Source organism: Peromyscus leucopus, chromosome 5 (genome assembly GCF_004664715.2).
Source record: "Peromyscus leucopus breed LL Stock chromosome 5, UCI_PerLeu_2.1, whole genome shotgun sequence".
NCBI lineage: Eukaryota > Metazoa > Chordata > Mammalia > Rodentia > Cricetidae > Peromyscus > Peromyscus leucopus.
Window position 1 is genome coordinate 114,032,662 of NC_051067.1, and position 23,364 is coordinate 114,056,025.

A 23,364-nucleotide genomic window follows, 5' to 3' on the forward strand; every position below is an offset into this window, starting at 1 on the left:
CAAGAGAGCCTGAGCAACAACCACCTACTTGGCCTTAGAGACCCCTGGAACTATGAGAAATTGTAACAGAACAGTTGGCTGTTTTATGCAAGCCAATAAATTTTAGGGTGATTTGTCATACTGCTAAATCAATACCCAAAATAAACCTGCATCAAAATATTGGACTTAATGAAGATCCCAAAATACTGGATTCAAAATAGTCCCTTGTCTTGAGTAAATCTACAGAAAATTAATGTGATTAATGAAGAATTAAAAGTATGCTTTATTGTCCACTTACTATCAAAGTCTACTAATAGTGAAACAAATGTAACTAAAACTATACAACATTAGTAGAAGAGGTAAAACAGAAAAAGATATTAATTTTTCAGAAAGTAAAGAAGAGGGCCATGGTGTACATGCCTGTAATAGCTTCACAATGGGACAGTTGAGCAGGAGATCAGGAGTTCAAAGTCATCCTCAGCTACATGAGATTGACTCAAAAAAAAAAAAAGTAGCAAATATCTAAGTAGCAACTGGTTTTGGTTTTTTTCTCTGATCTCCTAAATTTACAGCCATGTGGAATGGATAACAGCAAGAAAGCCACACTATGTCACAGAACCTTAGAAAGGCTTGTTCAACTTAACTTTCAGGGACTTTCAAAGGTGGGAGAGAGGTGCAGGCTGCCACAACCAGCCGAAAGCTTGCATTAGGAACAACTGACCTTTTTTTTTTCTTTTATTATTATTATTATTTTTTGTTTTGTTTTGTTTTTCAAGACAGGGATTCTCTGTGTAGCTTTGGAGCCTATCCTGGAACTCGCTCTGTAGCCCAGGCCTGCCTCTACCTCCCGAGTGCTGGGATTAAAGGCGTGCGCCACCACCGCCCGGCACAACTAACCTTTTTTACCTCAAAACACAGGCTATACCCTACCACTGCTAATCCTGAGGGATCCACAACACTTAGAGAAAATGAAAACCACAGAGGGACAGGAATGAAGAATGAATCCCATCCTGAAATTAGAAGAATTAAACGAAAAGCCACCCAGAAAGGCTGTATATTCCAGAGGGCTGAGTGACAGACCTAAGTGCTACCCACCCCATAATGTACTAAGAAATAGACACTTTACTATGTGTGCTACTGAAGCACAACTTGTTGCCCAAACACAGTAGAGCCTCGTCCGAGTTCAAACAATACACATTTCAGAAAAGGGGAAAATACAACAAAAGAAAGTCTAGAATTGAAGGAGGAGTTTCAACAAAGGGCCACAGAACACTTGATTGACACAGCCAACTTTAGAGGATCCACGTCAAAGCACAGAGCTGAAATTCTGGAACGCTATGATATGAAGAACAAGTGGCCTAAGGAACAAGGAGAGGTAAGTGCCAACCATGTAGCTTATGTTTAGTTGTGTTGTTCCTGTTTTACTACAGGGCCGACAAGACTGATACACACTTAAGTAAACATTTTCTGGAAAGCATTCCAAATGCTGACATTGTTAAATATTAGACATATAAAGAAACACAATACGGCTTCTGCCATCAAAAACTCACAGTCCAGCAAGACAGCCAAACTACAAAAGCGACATGACAACCCATGCCATAGTGTCACAGAGTAGGCATGGGGAAAACAGAACCCTTGGGAATGCCCTTCTTAATTTCTTGTGCCAGAGTCTATCCATGCCCACCAGAAAACACATTATATAAACTGGGATATTTCTAAGGAATTTGATGGCTGACACAAAGTAATAGCAGATTACTCTCTGCTGAAAACATCCTTAAACAATACCACTCTTTCTGCCATTTTGTTTTTCAGGAGAGGTCTCTGTATGGTCCCAGCTGGCTCTCTACTTGTGCTCAGCCTCCTGAAGTGCCAAAGAGTAACCTCGCTGCTAAGAAACAGTGAAGGATTTAGCGATCACACTACTTCTAAGTAGGAGACTGGTTAACTTACAATCATCTTATACACGAGAAGGACTCCTGACAGGAAAATGCCTAATATTAGCAATAATTAATCTATTTGTTTTTAGCAAAAATTCCATTTTAACTTCATTTTCACTCACTCAACTTCCTGAAAAGTCTTTATTTGGACAGAACTTTTCCATGACTGGACTTTTCCAAAAGGTGAATCATTTAGGAAAGTCTGAGCTCACAGGGTCAGCTGGCTATGCCATTGAGGAGGGTAAGAATGATCATTTTCCTCCTTTCCCCAAGGCTTAAAAAATTACATAGTTTTCATGGAGGAAAAACAAACAAAACAGCCAAATCCAAAATTTTACCATTATAATAAGTTAGAGAAACTAAGAGACTAACTTCATGCTAACACTACCTCATTCTTCAATTAGAAATTTCTCCCACCAGCTCTTCCACATTTCTTTCCTTTTTTTTTTTTTTTTTTTGGTTTGGTTTGGTTCTTTGAGACAGGGTTTCTCTGTGTAGCCTTGGCTGAACAGGAATGAGCTCTGTAACCCAGGCCGGCCTTGAACTCAGAGATCCACCTGTTTTTGCCTCCCAAATGCTGGGTTAAAGGCGTGGACCACCACAGCCCGGCTACTCCACATTTCTTAAAGATGCAGTGATGCCCTTAACTTGATACAAAGACAAAAAGGAAAAACAAAACAATGATGTCAAGAGATTAAACGTTGTGCTCAAACCCAAACACCAAATTTGTGTCTGAGTTGTCAGTTAAAGTTCAAATCTCCTAAGATCCTTCAAGAAAGTTCCTTATAGCAACTTATGTTTTATTTATTTACTTATTTTTATTTATCTTTTTTAGTTTTTTTCGAGACAGGGTTTTTCTGTGTAGTTTTGGTGCCTGTCTTGGATCTTGCTCTGTAGACCAGGCTAGCCTTGAACTTACAGAGATCCACCTGCCTCTGCCTCCTGAGTGCTGGGATTAAAGGCGTGCGCCACCTCTGCCTGGTGTACCTTATGTTTTTAAAAGAAAGTTTTGCTAATAGTTGGGTCATGGTGGCACACACCTTTAAATCCCAGAACTCAAGTGGATCTCTGAGTTCAAGGCCAGCCTGGTTCAAAGAGCAAAGTTCCAGGACAGCCAAGGCTGCACAAAGAAACTCTGTCTTGAAAAACAAAAACAAAGTAAACAAAGTTTTACCAACATGGCAATTATTAACAGGTTTAAATACATGTTACATAGCTGGGCAGTGGTGGCGCATGCCCAGAGCCAGGCGGATCTCTGAGTTTGAGGCCAGCCTGGGCTACCAAGTGAGTTCCAGGAAAGGCTCAAAGCTACACAGAGAAACCCTGTCTCGAAAAACCAAAAAACCAAAAAAAAAAAAAAAAAAAAAAAAGTTATATAAATATATATATATAATGTATACATATTAAACATGTATATAAGCAACTATATATTCATCCCAGGTTGACCTTGATCTTCCTGCTTCCACTTCCCAAGTGCTGGGATTACAGGAGTATATCACCACAGCAGATTTCAACAAGCTTTCATATTCTGTACGGAAAAGGAGTTTGAGAGGACACTCACTTGTTCTGTTATATATTTCTATAATATATAATTTTTTAAAATAGCATGTATTACTGTTAAGTATAAATAAATGCCTATGTATGAGAGTGTGCAATTAATGTAGAGAAAGTGCTCTTATCCTGTTTTATTTTTTGACAGGAGACACAGTGCTGCCCTCTTCTGACAAATGGTACAAATGGCAGGCTCCTGAGTACTCAGCAACATTTACAACTGCCATTTATTTGCTTTCAAGAGTGAAGAGTTAGAGCACACTCCTTTGATCCCAGTACTTAGGAGGCAGAGACAGTGGGATCTCTGAGTTTGAGGCCAGCCTGGTCTACATAGCGAGTTCCAGGACAGCCAGGGCTGTACAGAGAGACCCTGTCTCAAAAAACAAACAAAAAAGTCAAGAGTGGTTGCACATGACTGTACTCCCAGCACTTACTTGGGAAGCAACAGGTAGGAGAATCAGAAGTTCATCTCAAAAAAGAAACAGGAAAATATTAAATAATGTTTATAAAAAAACTTTATGAAATTCATAATTTGATCAGAAATGTACTGATTTCTCAAAGCAATGGTTATTCAGCTGACTTTGTTCTCTATGTAGACCTTCCCGTAGATATTCTACATTACATGTGGGAAGTGATCCAAGCCAACACAGGCTTTGAGACATACTCTTACCATGTTGTCCTAGCTGAAACTTGCTCTGTAGACCTCACTGGCTCTCAACTCTGCCTCTAATTTTGTTTTTAATTTATGTTTTCTATGGTATATTAATACTAACTTCTTAGTGTTTGAGAATTTCATACAGGCAAATACTGTGTTTTGACTAAGTTCACCCCCCACTCCCTCTCTTCCAATTCCTTCCTTACCCTTCTACCACTATCTAGCACCAACTTCCTATGTTTGTTTTTCTTTTCTTTTTTTTTTAAACCCACTGAGTCTACTTAGAGCTGATAGTATGTGCTTGGATATAGGGAATCACCTGTAAATGGACAGTCTCTCAGGGGCACATCCTTGAAGAAAACCGACTCTGCCTCTCTCGGCAGCCATCAACAGCTTCTTAGCCAGGAGCTCAACTCTGTGACCCACCTCCACATGCTGGGATTTTGTCTGGATGATATCATGCAGGTCCTGTGCATGTTGTCACAACTGCTGTAAGCTTATTGCAAATGGCCTGCTGTGTCCAAAGTTTCCTAAATGTTAATGGTTTACTGTCAATATTCTGCCACTCCCTATTGGATAACTGCAGTATGATTTCTGGAGGCAAAATACATCACTAATGTACACCATTAGTAATTATGTGACTGACCCCAAAGTGACTAATGACTGAGGGTGTCTTACAATGGAGAGGTCTGACAGACGCTGCCCACGTCCTTTAAGTCTCCAACTCACACTGGGCTCCTGGGAGAGCTAGGACTGCCAGTGTAGTAGTTTTGTCTAGGGCAGCAGCTCTCAACTTGTGGGTCGTGACCCCTTTAGGGATCACCTAAGACCACTAGAAAACACATATATTTATGTTATAATTCATAACAGTAGCAAACTTACAGTCATGAAGTAGCAATGGAAGTAAATTTACGGTTGGGGCCACCTCAACATGAGGAACTGTATTAAAGGGCCGCAGCATTAGGAAGGTTGAGAACCACTGGTGATTCTAAGGTGATTAACTAGAAACTAAACATACAGGGCAAAGCAATAATCCAAATTGAAGCGTGTTCTCCAATACAAATGGTCTGAACTTTTTTGTTGTTGTTTTGTTTTCCGAGACAGGGTTTCTCTGTGTAGCCTTGGCTGTCCTGAAACTCACTCTGTAGAGCAGGCTGGCCTCGAACTCACAGAAATCCACTTACCTCTGCCTCCTGAGTGCTGGTTTAAAGGCATAAGTCACCACCACCTGGCATATGTCTGGACTCTTAAAAGACCAAACCCACTATTTAATCTTGACGGTGTAAGAACAACTAGAAAGAGTATCATTGGAATAACTGGGCCTAAAAGCCCCATGCATAGACCTACTCAAAATACGGGCTGCAAAACTGCTATTGGTGAAAAATGAGAAAATCTTTAAAACCAAAAGCCATCTCTTACTAGCTTAAGACAAGAGGTACATCAACTTCATATGGAAAAACAAAAGACCCAGGATAGCTAAAAGAATCCTGTATAATAAAGCAATCTCTGGAGGCATCACTATCCCTAACATCAAGCTCTACTTTAGAGCTATAGTAATAAAAACAACTTGGTACTGGTATAAAAACCGACATACAGACCAATGGAATCGAATTGAAGACCCTAACATTAATCCATGCACATATGAACACCTGATTTTTGACAAAGAAGCCAAATGGAAAAAAGAAAGTATCTTCAACAAATGGTGCTGGCATAACTGGACGTCAATATGTAAAAGACTGCAAATAGATCCATGTCTGTCACCATGCACAAAACTCAAGTCCAAGTGGATCAAAGACCTCAACATAAATCCAGTTACACTAAACTTAATAGAAGAGAAAGTAGGAAGTACTCTTGACCACATTGGCACAGGAGATCACTTCCTAAATATACCACCAGCAGCACAGACACTGAGCACAACAATTAATAAATGGGACCTCTTGAAACTGAGAAGCTTTTGTAGGGCAGAAGACATGGTCAATAAGACAAAAAGACAGCCTACAGAATGGGAAAAGACTTTCACCAACCCCACATCTGACAGAGGATTGATCTCCAAATTAAAGAACTCAAGAAACTAGACATCAAAATACTGAACAATCCAATTTAAAAATGGGCTAAAGAGCTAAACAGAGAATTCTCAAAAGAAGAATCACAAATGGCTGAAAGACATCTCAAGAAATGCTCAACATCCTTAATCATCAGAGAAATGCAAATCAAAACAACTCTGAGATACCACCTCACCCCTTTCAGAATGGCTAAGATCAAAAACACCAATGACAGTCAATGTTGGAGAGGATGCGGAGCAAAGGGAACACTCTTCCACTGTTGGTGGGAATGCAAACTTGTACAACCACTGTGGAAATCAGTATGGCGGTTTCTCAGAAAATTGGGAATCGATCTACCTCAATACCCAGCCATACCACTGTTGGGCATATACCCAAGGAATGCTTAATCATACCACAAAGATACATGCTCAACTATGTTCACAGTAGCATTAATTGAAATAGCTAGAACCTGGAAACAACCTAGATGCCCATCAACTGAAGAATGGATTAAGAAAATGTGGTACATATACACAATGGAGTACTACTCAGCAGAGAAAAACAATGACAGCATGAAATTTGCAGGCAAATGGATGGAACTAGAAAATACCATCCTGAGTGAGGTAACTCAGACTCAGAAAGACAAACATGGTATGTACTCACTCATAAGTGGATTCTAGACATAAAGCAAAGAACAATCAGACTGCAACCCACAGAACCAAGGAGGTTATATAGCAGGGGGGACCCTAGGATGACTGTGGCTTATATTAAGTTTTGGTTTTACCCAATCACTGGGCAAGCCTCAATGAAACATTTCACTCTTAAGATAAGAATTTGTACTGTATCAAGCTAACAGAAAAATAAATAAATAAATAAATAAATAAATAAATAAATGAGAATGGGGGGAGACAAGAGGTACAGTAACTATGAGCATGGAGATACCTGTTGGATGTATGCATTATTCATACTTAGCCATTAGAATCATTACATTATGAAGAGCAGAGATCACTTGTATCGAGGTCTGCCAAGCCTAGCAAACTGATTCAATTCCCAGGACCCCAGGGTACAAAGAGAGCCAATGGCCACAAGCTGTCCTCTGGCCTCCACACCCACACATAAAGACACACAGCACTGAACAGTGGTGAATCTGAACGACAGAATGTGAACTAGGTGAGTATTCACTGTAATATTATTCTTGCACCTCTGCCTTAAGTGCATTTCACAAAAGAAAATGTTGTCGAGGAAGAGTTTTAAATGAGTGAATTTGGTACTAGAGAGATGGCTCAGAAGTTAAAAGCATTGACTGCTCTTCCAGAGGACCTGAACTCGATTCCTAGCACCTACATGGCTCACAACCATTGGCAACTCTAGTTCCAGGAGAACTGACACCCTCTTCTTACCTCTTCAGGCACCAGGCATGTACACGGTACACAGACTTACACACATGCAAAAGACCCACACACATAATATAATTAAAAATAAATACAATAAGCATTGTTGGGCACAGGAGCTCATTCATGCAGTCTCAGCACTCCAGAAGTTGAGGAAGATGGAATATTGTAACTTTAGCCACCTAGGACCACAAAGTGACTCCAGGACAGTTTGGGCCACAGTGAGAACCAATCTAAAGAAAATTTTAAAAGTTGTGCTCTGTACTATTTATAAAACTGAAAATATAAAACTTCACTTTCCAAAATGTATTTTCACTGGATAAAAACAGGCAATACTGTGTGTTAATGGGTTATATACCATAAATCAACCAAATATGGACAGAAAACATTTAGGGGAAGAAAATCTATCTGCAAAGAGCATGTACATATATTTTTCTTGGCACTAGTCCCCACACACTGTGCTACTTTTATGGCATTTACATTTTATTAAGTATATTTAATGTACAGAAGAGGTTGTACATAGGTTATATGCCGACACTATGTAATTTAATATATGGGACTTAAGAATCTGAGGACTCGCTAGGTGGTAGTGGCACATGCCTTTAATCCCAGCACTTGGGAGGCAGAAGCAGGTGGATCTCTGTAGGTAGAAGTTTGTTCCCAAATACCCAGCAGTTGTTTCTTAAATAGTTGACTAAGAGGCTTAATATTATTTATAAATGCTCAGCCAGTAGCTCAGGCTTATTACTAACTAGCTCTTACATTTAAATCAACCCATAATTCTTATCTATGTTTAGTCATGTGGCTTGGTACCTTTTCTGAGCACTGCATTCTCATCTTGCTTCCTCTGCATCTGGCTGGTGACTCCTGACTCTGCCCTTCCTCTTCTCAGAATTCTCCTAGTCTGGTTGCCCATCTAAACTTCCTGCCTGGCTACTGGCCAATCAGTGTTTTATTAAACCAATAGGAGTGACAAATCTTTACAGTGTATAAGAACATTATCCCACAGCAGATCTCTGAGAGTTTGAGGTTAGCCTGGTCTACAGAATGAGTTCTAGGACATCCAGGGCTACACAGAGAAACCCTGTGTTGAAAAACCATAAAAACAAAAACAAAACACCACCTTGTAAAAGCACTAGTTTCAAACCCATGGAAAACCTCTTACCTCACTTCTTCACCAGCGAAGTCAAACACCTTGGTAATTTTCACTTTTTCTGATTCTTTAGGTTTCTCCAGCTCATCTGCTTTCGCCAACAGTTTATTTGAACTAGTCTCTTCCGTCTCCTCTGCTGCCTAAAGGGTAAGAAATGGAATCAGGCCTGTAGTAACATACATATTTAAGTGCAGCACTCAGGAAGAAGAGACTTGAGGATCTCTGCTAGTTTGAAACCAGTCTGATCTACATAGTGAGTTCCAGGCCAGCTAGGGCTACACAGTGAGACTCTGTCTCAAAAATAAGTATATCAATCAGTTTCATCAAGGTATAAGACTAAAAGAACTGTTTGAACATGCTGCTTAGGGTTGCTCTGCCGTGGTTCATTTCCAATCAGTTAAAAATTACTAGAGGACCTGGAGATGGCTCAATTGTTAAGAGCATTAAATTCCAGGTTAATTTTCAGAACTCATAATGTGGCTCACAACCACCTATAACTCCAGTTCCAAAAAAATCTGATGCCCTCTTCTGGCAACCATGGACACTACATGTATGGGGTGCAAAGATACACATGCAAGCAAATTACCTGTCCACATAAAATAAAATAAAACAGGCTTATTGGAGAGGTTGGAAAGATGACTCAGCAGTTAGAGTTTTTGCAGAGGCAGGGTGGTGGTAGTTCACATCTTTAACCCCAGCACTTTGGAAGCAGAGACTTGAGGATCTCTGCTAGTTTGAAGTCAGTCTGGTCTATATAGTGAGTTCCAGGCCAGCTAGGGCTACACAGTGAGACTCTTGTCTCAAAAAAACCAAAGAAAAAAGAAAAAGAAAAAGAATTTTTGCAGAGGACCCAAGCACAGTTCTTAGCACCCAAGCCACATTAAAGTACCTACCTTTGGAGGCCAGAAGAGGACATTAAATACCCTAGAGCCAGAGTTACAGGCATTTGTCAACTACCTGACATGGGTGCTGAGAACTGAACTCAGGTCCCTTGGAAGAGCATTAAGTGCTTTTAAGCACAGAGCCATCTCTCCAGCTCAACAAATAATCTTTAAAGGGTTTCTAAAGGTCTACTGACAATATATCTGATTGAAACAGCTCATTTCCCCTGCTGCTAAGGAATGCTTTGCTTTCCACTTAGTAAAGTCAGTATCAAAAGACATCAGGTTTGCTTTTTGCTTTGAAATTCAAATCTCAGCCAGTTTGTAAATTAAAAAAATAGGAAGCTGCTGGGGAACTGAGGGTGTTTCTGGAGAGGTCTCTATCCAATCAATCTCTCTCAACTTACCTTAACTTGTGAACTTGGAGCTGCTTTTGACTTTGGTCCCACATCATTAAGGAAGCTGGCCCACAGTTCATCTTCCTTCTTTTTCCTTGCATTCTCGGACCCAAGGCCTCCTTGCTCCTCTTCATCTTCTCCACTACTACTACCTCCAGATTCTTCCTTGTCGTCCTCGTCTTCTAACAAGAGGCCACTTTGTTTTCTCTTTCTAATCACCAACAGCCACCCAGAAAAAGACAAGACAAGACAGAATGCAAAATTATTCATTCCCTTTCCTCAACCCTTAGCTCACCTTACACACTTGAAAGTTTAAATCTGTGATTACTAATAACACAATAGGAGACAGAGCAGGTGAACTGAGATTTAATTGTTTGAAAGTATTTATTCACTTACATAATGTGTATGTGTGTGTTCCTGAGTTCATGTATGTGCACCACATGCACACAGAGCCTGTGGAGGCCAAAAGAGGGTGTCAAATCCCCTGGAACTAAGGTTACAGGCAGTTGCAAGCCTCCATGTACACGATGATAACTGAACCCAGGTCCTCTGCTAGAGTAGAAACTGTTTTTAACCTCTCAGCCAACTCTCTAGTCCTGACTTAATTTTTTTGATTGTTTTTCAAAATAAGGTTTCTCTGTATAGCAGCCCTGGTTGTCCTGGAACTTCCTCTGTAGACTAGGTTGGCCTTGAACTCACAAGATCTACCTGCCTCTGGAGTGCTAGGATTAAAGGCATGTGCCACCACAGCACAACTAATTTTTTTAAGAATATTTATTTATCAACAATAGTACAATTTAGAATTATACCATACAGTGAAAAAAATACCCACAATTTTCTCAGTGTTTCCAAATTCTTGGCATGTTACTCTTTGAAGTTCAGAAACAATAAATCAGTATCCCAGTATTGTCAGGGTTTTTAAAATTCTATTTTAAACATATTTCTAATAATCTTCACAGTCTATAATTTGAATAGCTGGAATTCTTATTTAAAGAATAAAACACATTGAGTCTAGTAGTACTTACAAAGTTTAACTACATCCTGAAGGAACAGTTAATGAAAATTTAAAATCCAGGCCTTACCTGCCATGCAAATGTGCTATGCCTGGAAAGCAACTGAAGGGCTCTCATGACATGCACTGTATACACTGTGTGTGTGAACTCTTCGGTAAGCATTGTCTCTTTATTACTCCCCTTCTTCTTAATACAGGGGAGCAGTGAGCTCACTTGAAACTTAAATTTAGTATGCCAAGACTATTATTCTCACTAAGGAAACACCTGAGGCAGGCATGGTGGTGCACGCCTTTAATCTGAGCACTCAAGGAAGCAAACGCTTGAATTTTCCTGTGAGTTGGAGGCCAGGTTGGTCTACGTAGTGAGTTCCAGACCAGCCAAACTACAATGTGAGAACCTGTCTCCAAAACAAAACAAAACAAAATGGCAAACAAAATAAAAAAATAAATAAAAACCCAACAACTAAAAACAGATAAAAAGAAAATACCCAAGATCACCTCATGAGATTAATCTGTTCAGAAATGGGGTTCTATACACGTATGTGCTAAACACTTTTTTACTTCTAAAATCCACTCCATTTGGAGAACAAAGTCTACTCATTCTCAGATTTACTTGTATCATGTTCTTCTACACACTCTAAAAAAATATAGCAATTTCATGCCACCTCCAAAACAAACAAGTTCAAATACAGAAAAGAGAACTGGACCTAAGACTTCAAAAGTCCACGTTATACTATTTGGACCTTGAAAACATCATATAGTACTTAATGTTCATTTTCTCCTTTTCATAAACTTTGATATCCATGACAGAAACAACAGTGATAGAGAGAGTCCTACAGAAGATGCCTTTATCTGAGTTATAACCTGTGATTTTCCTATTTTGGGATGGAACTGTAATTCAGAACATGGCCTGTGGAAAATCAACTGAAAATAATTTAATTTACAGCCTTAGATCAAACAATTCTACACCTTCAAATCTGACTTACAAAAATCCTTGTACCAGTATAACAACATGTTCTGCGAATGTTTTCTGAAGCCTTTTGCTGTGACAAAGACCATACAATCTAATTGCTCCTCAATAACGAGATACTTAAGTCAAGTCAGGCCTATTCATAAAGTGTGACACTCTAGTCCCTGAAAGAACAAGGTATGTCTAGGACTGCCATGGTGTCCTTTAACATAATGGACTCAGTGAGAATTGTCAGGGTGGTGCCTCCCTGGAATTACAGTCCTGCTCAGAAGGCTGAAACAAGAAGCTCAAGAATGGCCCAGCCTGGACAACACAGTGAGAGAGCAAGAGTGAGTGTGGTATGCAGTGTGCTACCTGTTGTATTATTTTTAAATAAAGAGCGCAGGAAATATACTCCCACACTGAGTATGACAGTAACTAAGGTAACAAGCTTTTTGGGTTAAGAACAGAAAATGAATCCTGTAGTAACAGAGGACTGTTTTAACTATGTGCGTTATTTTACCCAGTTATTTTTAAAAGTCCTAAAAATTTTTAAATTTTTTGCAAAGGCCAAGTTTTTTTGGAAACAATTTACTTATTTTTAGTTTATGTGCATTGGCGTTTTGCCTGTTGTGTCTATGTGTCAGATCCCTTGGAACTGCAGTTAGAGACAGCTGTGAGCTGCCATATGAGTGCTAGGAATTGAACTCCAGTCCTCTGGTAGAGTAGCCAGCTCTCTTAACTGCTGAGCCGTCTCTCTAGCCCATTTTGTTTTTGTTTATCAAGACAAGGTTTACCTATGTAGCACTGGCTATCCTGGAACTCACTTTGTAGACCAGGCTGGCCTCGAATTCACAGAGATCTGACTGCCTCTACCTCCCAAGTGCTGGGATTAAAGGCGTGCGCCACCACTGCCCAGCTGAAGGCCAAGATTTTAATTTCAGAATATCAGCAAATATGAATCTCCTTCATACGGAAAGGTGTTAAAAACCTTGGCAATAGCTGAGTAGAGATGTCGAAGTCTACAAAGCAAGTTCCAGGACAGCAGGACTGTTACACAGAGAAACTGTCTTGAAAAAACAAAATAAAAGAAATTTAAACCAGGTGGTGGTGGTGGTGGTGGTGGTGGTGGTGGTGGTGGTGGTGCACGCCTTTAATCCCAGCACTCAGGAGGCAGAGCCAGGCAGATCTCTGTGAGTTCAAGGCTAGCCTGGTCTACAGAGCGAGATCCAGGACAGGCACCAAAACTACAGAGAAACCCTGTCTCGAAAAACAAAACAAAAAATAAATAAATAAATAAATAAAAATAAAAAACACCCAACAACAACATAAATCAAAAAACTCTGGCAATAATGCTAGGTGTAGTGGTTCATGCCTATCATCCCTACAATCCAGGAGGCTGAAGCTGGAGGCTAGGCCAGCCTGTGCTACAGCGCGCACACACACACACACACACACACACACACACACTAAACGTGAAAAGACAGACAGACATCTATCATGAGAGCAATCTCAGCAATGAAGATAACTCTTATGTAAAGGCCTTGAGGGCAGCATCACCTGGCTGGAATGCTCTGAGCCTTCCTTCTTTTCCCTTTGGTTTTCTCAGCCTGCTCTTCACCATCCACTTCGTCTTCCTTCACTAATTCATTGACATCATCTTCACTGTACTCTCCACCTGAAACCATGTAACAGGGTGGTCAGATGGCTGGGATGAAGACTTTCACAAAGCATGAAGAACGGAGTCCGAGCCAGGCATGGCCGTGCACACCTGATGCTCAGTACTTGGGAGGTGGAGGCAAGAGAACCATACGTTCAAACTTTTCTCGGTTACACAATGAGGTTGAAGCCAGCCTGGGCTACATGAAATCTGGTCTTAAAAACAAAAGCAAACAAACAAACAAACAAACAAACAAACAAAACCCCTAAAACAGCAGTCACAATAAAACAAATCAAAAACTTTAGCCCTTGTAAGATAAATATTTCTGAGCTGGGCATAGCAATGCACGCCTTTAAATCCCAGCACTCTGGTGGCAGAGGCAGGTAGATTTCTGAGTTCCAAGCCAGCCTGGTCTATAGAGCGAATTCCAGGTAAACCAAGGCTACACAAAGAAACCCTGTCTTAGAAAAGAGAAAGAGAGAGGAGGGGGGAAGAGAAAGCAAGCGGATGGGAGACAGAAATTTCTGTTTATTGAATGATGCAGAATCAATATCACTACAATAGCAGTGAACATCACTGAAATTCAAGTGGTATTTTTATATAATTTACATTATAAAGGGTTTCCTTGTGGGAGTAAAAAATTTGTTCATTTCAGGCAAGTAAAAGAAAAGGTGGAATCAAAACACCCAGCTGCACCACAAAGTCAGGGCCTTAGTTAATAATAGGTTGTAATAAGGGCCAAGTAGGGTGATGCACCTGAATTGAGGCCAGCCCAATCTATATAGCACATAGGCTGGCCAGGGCTTTGTAATGAGACCCTGCCTCAAAACAAAACAAGAACAGGTCATATTAAATGGACTGAGCTGGGTCTGCAGCTCAGTGCTAAAGCACCTGCCCATTTAAAAAAAAAACAGGTGGCAGGAAGGGAAACACTCTACCTACAGACAGCAAAACTCAGAAGCGACAGATTTGCTCTAAGACCCGGTACCTCCAAAGCATGGTAGCAATGCCTATGATTCCAGACATGAAGGTGGAGGGCAAGAAAGCCAGACTGGACTTTCATCCTGGCTAGGAGTATCTAATATAAAAACAATATAAGGAGCTGAGTGTGTGGTGGTGGTGGTGGTGGTGGTGGTGGTGGTGGTGGTGGTGGTGGTGGTGGTGGTGGTGCACGCCTTTAATCTCAGCACTTGGGAGGCAGAGGATCTCTGTGAGTTCAAGGTCAGCCAGGTCTACAGAGCTACTTCCAGGACAGGTTCCAAAGCTACACAGAGAAACCCTGTCTCGAAAAGCAAAAAAAAAAAAAAAAAAAAAAAGTGTTTACAAAGCTATGTATAAGCATAGCTATGCGTGAGTACAGGTGTATGTACAGTACAGAGCTAGAGTTACAGGAGGTTTTTAGCTACCCAGTGTGGATGCTAGGAACCAAACTTGGGTCCACTGCAAGAGCACCTCACTTTTTTAATCATTGAGCCATCCCTCCAGACCCCAGAGTAGGCATCTTGGGTTTTGACAGGCATATTTTGATTCACCTTAGAAGCTGTCTTACCTAGGGTTTTTATTGCTGTGATTAACCATGACCAATTACACAGAAACCCTGTCTCGAAAAACAAAATACCAAACCAAACCAACACATCATGACCAAAAGCAACCTGAAGAGGAAAGGGTTTATTTCACCTTATAGTTTACAGTCCATCATGAAGGAAGTCAGGGCAGGTACCTGGAGACAGGAACTGATGCAGAGGCCATGGAAAAGCGGTTGTTACTGGCTTGCTCCCCACAGCTTGCTCAGCCTGCTTTCTTACAGCACCCAGGACCACCAGCCTGGGGGTAGGACCACCCACATCAACCATCAATCATGAAAAGGCGCCACAGGCTTGCCAACAGGCCATCTGGTCGGGCATTTTCTAATTGAGGTTCCCACTTCCCAAATGACTCTGGCTTGTGCCACGTTGACACAAAACCAGCCAGAAAAGAAGCACTGATGAAATGGACCAAAATTGCTGTTATTCACAGAGAACAAATCAATGTTTTGGAATATTCAAAGATGATAACTGAATGCAATAGAAACAACAAGTCCCATAACAATAAAATACATGTTTCTATTTGCCTTCTTTCAAACAGTATTTCTGTTTTGGGTTTTTGTTTTGTATTGAGACAGTCATGTGTATCCCAGGCTGGTCTCAAACTCACAGTGCAGCTGAGACGGCCTTGAACTTCTGGTCTTCCCACCTTTACCTCCCAAATGCTAAGATTAAGGAAGTGTGTTCTCACACTTGGGCGTCAAACAGCACACACACCCTACTTCTTCACAATAGACTCTTCTCAAGAAGGCAATGGGTCTTGCTGGACCTAAAACTGAACGTAAGATTTTTATTCCACAATATGGTACAGGTAAGGGTCCTCAGGTTCTCTCTCCAAAGCCACCTTCCCACCTCCACTGTCCGTGGTTGACTTCTCACCCCTCATCTCCTCCTTCCACAAGAGGACAGTGTTCGGAGGAGCACGGCCATATATATTCTTCACACCTCTCCTCTGCGGCCATCTGGGACAAACGTTCTTTCTCCACACCTTTCACCTTGTTGCTGTGGGGGTGGCTGACAGGGCTCCAAGTTCCCTGGGCTCACAGGAACAGGAGGGAAAGAGTGAAGGAGCTTTGGGGCACATGCTGTTGGCCTTCTCCAACTGCTGCTCTCCTCCCAGAGTGCACCTCTTTGAAAGGTGCCTGTGAGGAGCAATACAGGGAGACTGCCTAGGTTCCCACTCAGCTAGCTCAACCATCACTTTTTTTTTTTTTTTTTTTTTTTTTTAAGGCAGGGTCTCTGGCCGGGCGGTGGTGGCGCATGCCTTTAATCCCAGCACTCGGGAGGCAGAGCCAGGCGGATCTCTGTGAGTTTCAGGCCAGCCTGGGCTACCAAGTGAGCTCCAGGAAAGGTGCAAAGCTACACAGAGAAACCCTGTCTCAAAAAACCAAAAAAAAAAAAAAAAAAAAAAAAGACAGGGTCTCACTATGTACCTTTGGCTAATATGGAACTCACTATGTAGACCAGGCTAGCCTCAAATTCATCTCTGAGCCTGTCTGCCTGCCTGCTTCTGCATCCTAAGTGCTAGGATCAGAAGCATGTGCCATCACATCCAGCACTCAGCTACTATCTAGATTGGTGACTTTCAACTATTTGCTTATGCTTTCTGAGCCTCAGTCTTTTCATCTGTAAAATGGATGGTACAAAAGCACACGCCTGGAAGCACTGTGTGATTAGGTTAGCAGTGAGTTATCATTCAACTATTTTAAAGGCATGTGCACACAAAAGGCATTCTTGAACAGGGAATAGTTAACCTCTTTCTAAATAGTGAAACACTCATGTCCTCTCAGCCTCCTTAAAGACAGATAGCCAAGAGCTAGAAGAAAGACCCTTCTCATCATTCCTACTTCAACACCACAGTGGGAGTATCTAGCGCAATATGTCAAGCAATAGAAATACAAAAGTATCAGAAAAAGACTAAAGCTTCCTATTCAGCCTTGACATAATTAGTTATCTACCTGGAAAATACCATGGAACCTACAAAACCTCCAGAACTAATATATGGGTTTAACAAGTTTGAAGAATGCAAGGTTAGCATGCCAAAACCCAAAGTGTTATGTTCTTGTGTTCTAGCAATAAATAAACAACTGGAAAAAAAAGACCTACATAGAGAGGAGAGCGTGGTCACAGACTGGTAGAGAAGACTGTGATCCATTCTCCTCACACTGACCTACAGATTCAGTGTGATTCCAGACAAAATCCAGGCACAGCATCTGTGGGCAGACTGAAGCCATGAGCTGCAGGGGGACCTGTCTGGGTGGAGGCAAGCGGGCGGGGAAGAACACGGTAACTACAACCGTGCAGAAGGCCTAATACAGGCTCAACACAACAATGAAGATTCCAGAAAAAACTTCCGGGGAGAAGTTTCTAGAAGGCCCACTGACTACCAACCAAGTCATGCCAACGTGTATGAGGACACTGGTGACAATCCAGCATCTGGAATATGGCGGCAAAGAGAAAGTCCTTTGGAGACAGAGATCCTCCACAGCGAGCACTGGGGAGCAGACCCGAGATACTGCCCAGGCCAGGCCAGCCCTCCTCCATCTCCGAGCTGCATCTCCAGACCACACGACAGACTTGCTGGCGACACTGGGACCCAGCAAGCCAAGCAACACTTTCACAATTCTGATGGAAAACTACTCCCAGCCTAGGCTTCTCTTATCAACCAATCATCAAACAGGCCCGAGGTAACGTTTAGACAGTCTAGGTCTCAGAACAAAGTTTCTGCCTTGCCTCCTTCCTCAGGAAGCCATTAAATGTTCTCTTCTCATTTTGGTGGAACATGTCAAAAGAGAAGACCGCACACACCGAGAATGAGTGAATCTGAGGCTGGCACGGGGGCCACACCTAGAATTACTGCATCGGTGGAGGGAGGAGGGTCAGGAACTCAAAGTTAAACCAGTTACATAGGGACTTCAAGGCCAGTTGGACCACGGGAACACAGAAAAGGAACAGAGCAGACCTGAAAGAGTGGTCGTGATGGCGGAAGACCCAAGGTTTAAAATTCCAACAGGCAGAGAAAGAGAAACCACACCAAATGAAGCAGGGTTGAGGCAAAGATAAACGTCCAAGAGACGAAGATAAAACCCAAGGAATCCAAGTATGCTGGGCGATGATTTTGGCAAGTCTGAAACGCCACAGCGTGGACAACTAAGTTAAAAATGAGAAACAGCAAGATGGCTCAGTGGATAGAGCACTTGCCACCAGCCCTGACCACCTGAGCTCCGTCCCTGGAAGCCACGTGGTGGAGGACACAGCACCCTATTCCATGTCGTTGTCCACCGCCTGCATGCACACTGTGGTCACACACACTAACACATGTAAAACAAAACAGGAACCACTAATTCCAGAGAAAGGTAGTCTAGCTGAAGCAATCACAGCACACCCCATGGCTCAGCTGTGACCAGGTGGCCACACAATCAGCAAAAAGGTAAACGGAATACTTATCTAATCAAAACGGGTACAATGGCAGGTGAGGGTAATTCCTTAGAAAAGGAATTGAAGAGAGGTTGAAGAATGTAAGCTGGAGACAGGGGAATGAGATACGGTGCTAAAAAGAAACTCACGATGTATGACTTAACTCAAAAGAAGCTAGCAGGCCGCGTGGTGATGATGAACACCTTTAATCCCAGTGCTTGGGATGCAGAACTCTGTGAGTTTGAGGCCAGCCTGGTCTACAGAGCAAGTTTCAGAACAGCCTCCAAAGCTACACAGCTAAACCCTGTCTTGAAAAAAAAAAAAAGAAAGAAAGAAAGAAAGTAGCAAAGCCAAGTTAGAAAAGGGGAAAGCAGCTTCCTTAAATGGACTGAAATATCCGACTATGTTTGAGTATGTGTATGCATAACTTTCATTAAAATGAGATGAAAACTGATTTCCAAAAATGATCACTCTGGTTGTCGGCAAAAGAACAATGTTAGAGAGGATGGGGTGGGGATGGCTTGGAGGCATAGCACTTGGCTTGCTTGTTTGAAACCTGGGTTTTATTCCTCAGCTTCTGAGGGTGAAGAAAGAGTAAATGTTGGTAGGTGGAATGAGGAAAAAGTCAGAAAATTCTGAACACTCCTAGTGAAGGACGATGGTAGTCTAGAATGAAATGACAGCCATGAAATTGGCCAGGTAACTTTCCAGATACAACAAAAGCTTTAGATTTTATACCCAAGGAATGCTGATTCATACCACAAAGATACATGCTCAGCTATGTTCATAGCAGCACTATTTGTAATAGCCAGAACCTGGAAACAACCTAGATGCCCGTCAACAGAAGAATGGATGGAAAAAATGTGGTACATATACACAATGGAGTACTACTCAGCAGAGAACAACAATGAAAGCATGAAATTTGCAGGCAAATGGATGGAACTAGAAAAAATCATCCTGAGTGAGGTAACCCAAACCCAGAAAGACAGTCATGGTATGTACTCACTCATAAGTGGATTCTAGATATAAAATAAAGAACAATCAGACCACAACCCATAGAACCATGGAGGCTATATATATAGCATGGAGGTCCCTAGGACAACTGTGGCTTATAATAAATTTCAGTTTTACTCAATTATTGAAAAAAAAATAGCCAAATGAATGGAAACTCATGAACTATGAACCAAAGGCTGAGGGGCCCCTAGCTGGATCAGGCCCTCTGAATAGGTGAGACAGTTGATTGGCTTGATCTGTTTGGGAGGCAACTAGGCAGTGGGACCAAGGCCTGTGCTCATTGCATGAGTTGGCTGTTTGAAACCTGGAGCTTATGCAGGGACGCTTGGCTCAGTCTGGGAGGAAGGGACTGGACCTGCCTGGACTGAGTCTATCAGGTTGATCGCAGTCCTGGGGGGAGGGGGGGAAGCTTTGCCCTAGAGGAGGTGGGAATGGGGGTAGGCTGGGGGTAAGGGGAGGGAGTGGGAGGGGGTGGGAGGGGGAGAACAGGGGAACCCATGGCTGATATGTAGAACTGAATGGTATTGTAAAATAAAATAAAAGGAACAAAAAAAAGCTTTAGATTCTAAAGCTGGGGAGGGGTCTGGAGAGACGGCTTGGCCTTAAGAGCACTTCTTACTCTTGCACTCACGTGGTGGCTCACAGCCATCTCTAACTCCAGTTCCTTCTGACCCCTTCGAGCAGCACACAAGCGATATGCAGGCATAACACTCACATACATAAAATACAATTTAAAAATCTATGCCGGGTGGTGGTGGCGCACGCCTTTAATCCCAGCACTCGGGAGGCAGAGCCAGGCGGATCTCTGTGAGTTCGAGGCCAGCCTGGGCTACCAAGTGAGCTCCAGGAAAGGCGCAAAGCTACGCAGAGAAACCCTGTCTCAAAAAACCAAAAAAAAAAAAAAAAAAAAAAAAATCTAAAAGTGGGCCAGGCAGTGGTGGCTCACTCCTTTAATCCCAGCACTCGGGAGGCAGAGGCAGGCAGGTCTCTGTGAGTTCCAGGACAACCAGGACCACACAGAGAAACCTTGTCTCAAAAACAAAAACAAAAATTAAAAACAATTTTTTAAAATAAATTTAAAAACCGTTTAGAGGGAGGATGCTGAAGAGACAGCTCAGTGGTTAAGAGCCCTTGCCGTTCTTTCAGAAAGGCCTGGAATTCCACTTCCAGCACCATGACACTTGAAACTCCAAGTTCAGGAGATCTGACATCCTCTTCCGGCCTCCTCAGGAACCACAAACATGTACATGCACATGCAGACACATATATGAAATTGAAAAATTAAATATGAATTTTTACTGCATTCTCCCATCCCTAGTGGTACTCATGTGTATGCCTTCCTGTAGAGGGCAAAGGCCAACCTAGAATATCATTCTTTTTTGTTTTGTTTTGTTTTTGTTTTTCGAGACAGGTTTTCTCTGTGTAGCTTTGCGCCTTTCCTGGATCTCGCTCTGTAGACCAGGCTGGCTCGAACTCACAGGGATCCGCCTGCCTCTGCCTCCCGAGTGTTGGGATTAAAGGCATGTGCCACCACTGCCCGGCTTAGAATATCATTAAGAAAGCTGTCCACCTCTTTTGAAAAAGGTCTCTTGTTGGCCTGGAGCTCACAAATTAGGTTAATTGGCTTGCAGAAGGACATCACCCTGTGTCTTCCCAGCACTGGTGGTATCATATAAGCGCTGAGCATTTACACCAGGCATTTTTATCACATGAATTCTGGAAACTGAATTCAGGTCTTCTGGTTTGCTAGGCAAGCATTTTACCAACTGAGGCATCTTCCCAGACTCCCTCCCTTCCCCCAGGACAGGGTCTGATTACATTATCTTGGCTGGCCTGGAATTCACAATGTTGACCAGGCTATTTTCAAATTTATAGCAATCCTCCTGCCTCAGAGCCCCTCAAGTTTCTGGATTATAGGCTTATACTACCACACCTGGCACAACGTAACTCCGTGATTGGATGGGTAAGAATGACCAAGAGGCACGTGTGTGAGAGACTGTGTGTATGTGTCTGTGTGTGCCATGGCTGAAGGAAGATACCCGTGCAGTCTTCCTCTAGGGTCTTTTCACGCCTTATTTTTTGAGACAGTGTTTCTCACTGAACCAGAAGCTCACTAAGCCAGTGAGACCCCAGGATTGTGTCTGTCAGTACTCAAAATGCCACAGTTAGAGGCACCCACAAGCTACTTGCAGCTTTTACATGGGTGTTGGGCTTGGAACTCAAGGCCTCATGCTGTATGTAGAGCAAGCCTTCTTATTCACAATCCCTAAGCAACTACACTGGAATAAATAACTTTAAGGAAACGGTTAAGCCAGGACAAGGTACAAGATAAGTTTTTCATATTAAGATACCTTGGACTGGAGAGGATGGTTCAGTGGTTAAGAGCACTGGCTGCTTTTTCAAAGGACTCAAGTTTTGACTCCTAGCACCCATTCAAAGGATCACAATCATCTGTAACTCTACTTCCAGGGGATCCCATGTCCTCTTCTAGCCTCTGAAGACACCAGGTATGCATTTAATGCACAGAGAGATGTGCATGTGGGCAAAACATCCATATACATAAATGAATAAAAAATTTTAAAAAGATTTGTCTTGACCTCACATAACTTGGTTTTCTTAACGTGCCCCCTCCCCCACCACCCCCACCCCCAAAAAAGATAGCTACGCCGCCATTAGGAGCGTGTGCTACGCTTTCGGTGGACCTGACTTTGGTTCCTAGCATCCATGTTGGGTGGTTCACAACTGAGTGTGACTCCAGCTCCAGGGGATCCAACATTGCCTTCTGGTCTCTCTGGGCACCTGAACACACTGCCATACACACACACAAATAGTAATAAGGGGCTGGCGAGACGGCTCAGCGATTAAGAGCACTTGCTGCTCTGGCAGAGGGCCAGGGGTCGCGGTTGGCAGCACACACATGGCAGCTCACAACCACCTGTAACTCCAGTCCCAGAGGATCTGGATGCCCTCTTCTGACCTTTAAAAGCCCTAAGGATGCACATGGCGCACAGACATGCATGCAGGAAAAACAGTGATATGCATGACATACAACAAATCTTTAAAAATAAAACTTTTTAAAAAAGTTCTTAAAAGTGGGCAACGAGGAGCCACTGTAAAGAGACAAAATACATTATCACATGAACTTTCCAACAAGCCGATCCCTTGTGAGCCCAGAGGCAGACAGCTCCGTCTCGGACGAGGAGGGAGCTGGCACTTCCCCGAAAACAACCTCCAACCTGTCCGGGTCGGCTTCCAGGACGCTTCGGAGGGACGGTGCGCTCAGCCTGCCAGCTTCACGCGCCAGTTCCCGCGCTCCGAGGGGGCGGCGGCCCAGGAGAGCAGCTGTGCAGAACCGACCCACGCGCGTCCCAGGCCGGCTGTGGGCCTGGGTCCTGAGGACGGGGGCGCCGGACCCACGCGCCCCGGGGAACTCGAGGCCATGAGGCCAACGCCCTGAGGAACCTGGAGAGCCTCGAGTGAGGCGTGAAGCGTGGGAACCACCCTCCTCTCGCTCCAAGCCTTATCACTCACCCGACGGCACGTAGTCCTCATCCTCGTCCGACGTGGAGAAGTCTTCGGAATCGAATTCCTCCATGCTGCTGTCACTTGGGGCCTGCTACCCACACGACTGCGGCCACTGCCCCCAAAGAGCAAAGCTCTAGGGCGAGACCATAGAGGAGCTGGACCAGCAGCTGGGGCAGCCCTGAAAGCGTGCGCACATGCGCAGGCGGTGCCACGTGGTCAA

General features: G+C 42.9%; 1 protein-coding gene across 2 annotated transcripts in view; it reads right to left on the reverse strand.

Moving 5' to 3' along the window:
• Cfdp1 (craniofacial development protein 1) overlaps nt 1-23,364 on the reverse strand; it is a 97,501-nt gene extending 74,137 nt beyond the window's left edge. For both annotated transcript variants that reach the window (XM_028892750.2, XM_028892749.2), the window contains exons 1-4: nt 23,151-23,364; nt 13,506-13,623; nt 9,994-10,195; nt 8,718-8,845 (exon numbers count right to left, since the gene is read on the reverse strand). In XM_028892750.2, coding sequence (XP_028748583.1) covers nt 8,718-8,845; nt 9,994-10,195; nt 13,506-13,623; nt 23,151-23,214 — 512 coding nt within the window. In that variant the 5' untranslated portion in view covers nt 23,215-23,364. The remainder of the gene's footprint in view (nt 1-8,717; nt 8,846-9,993; nt 10,196-13,505; nt 13,624-23,150) is intronic.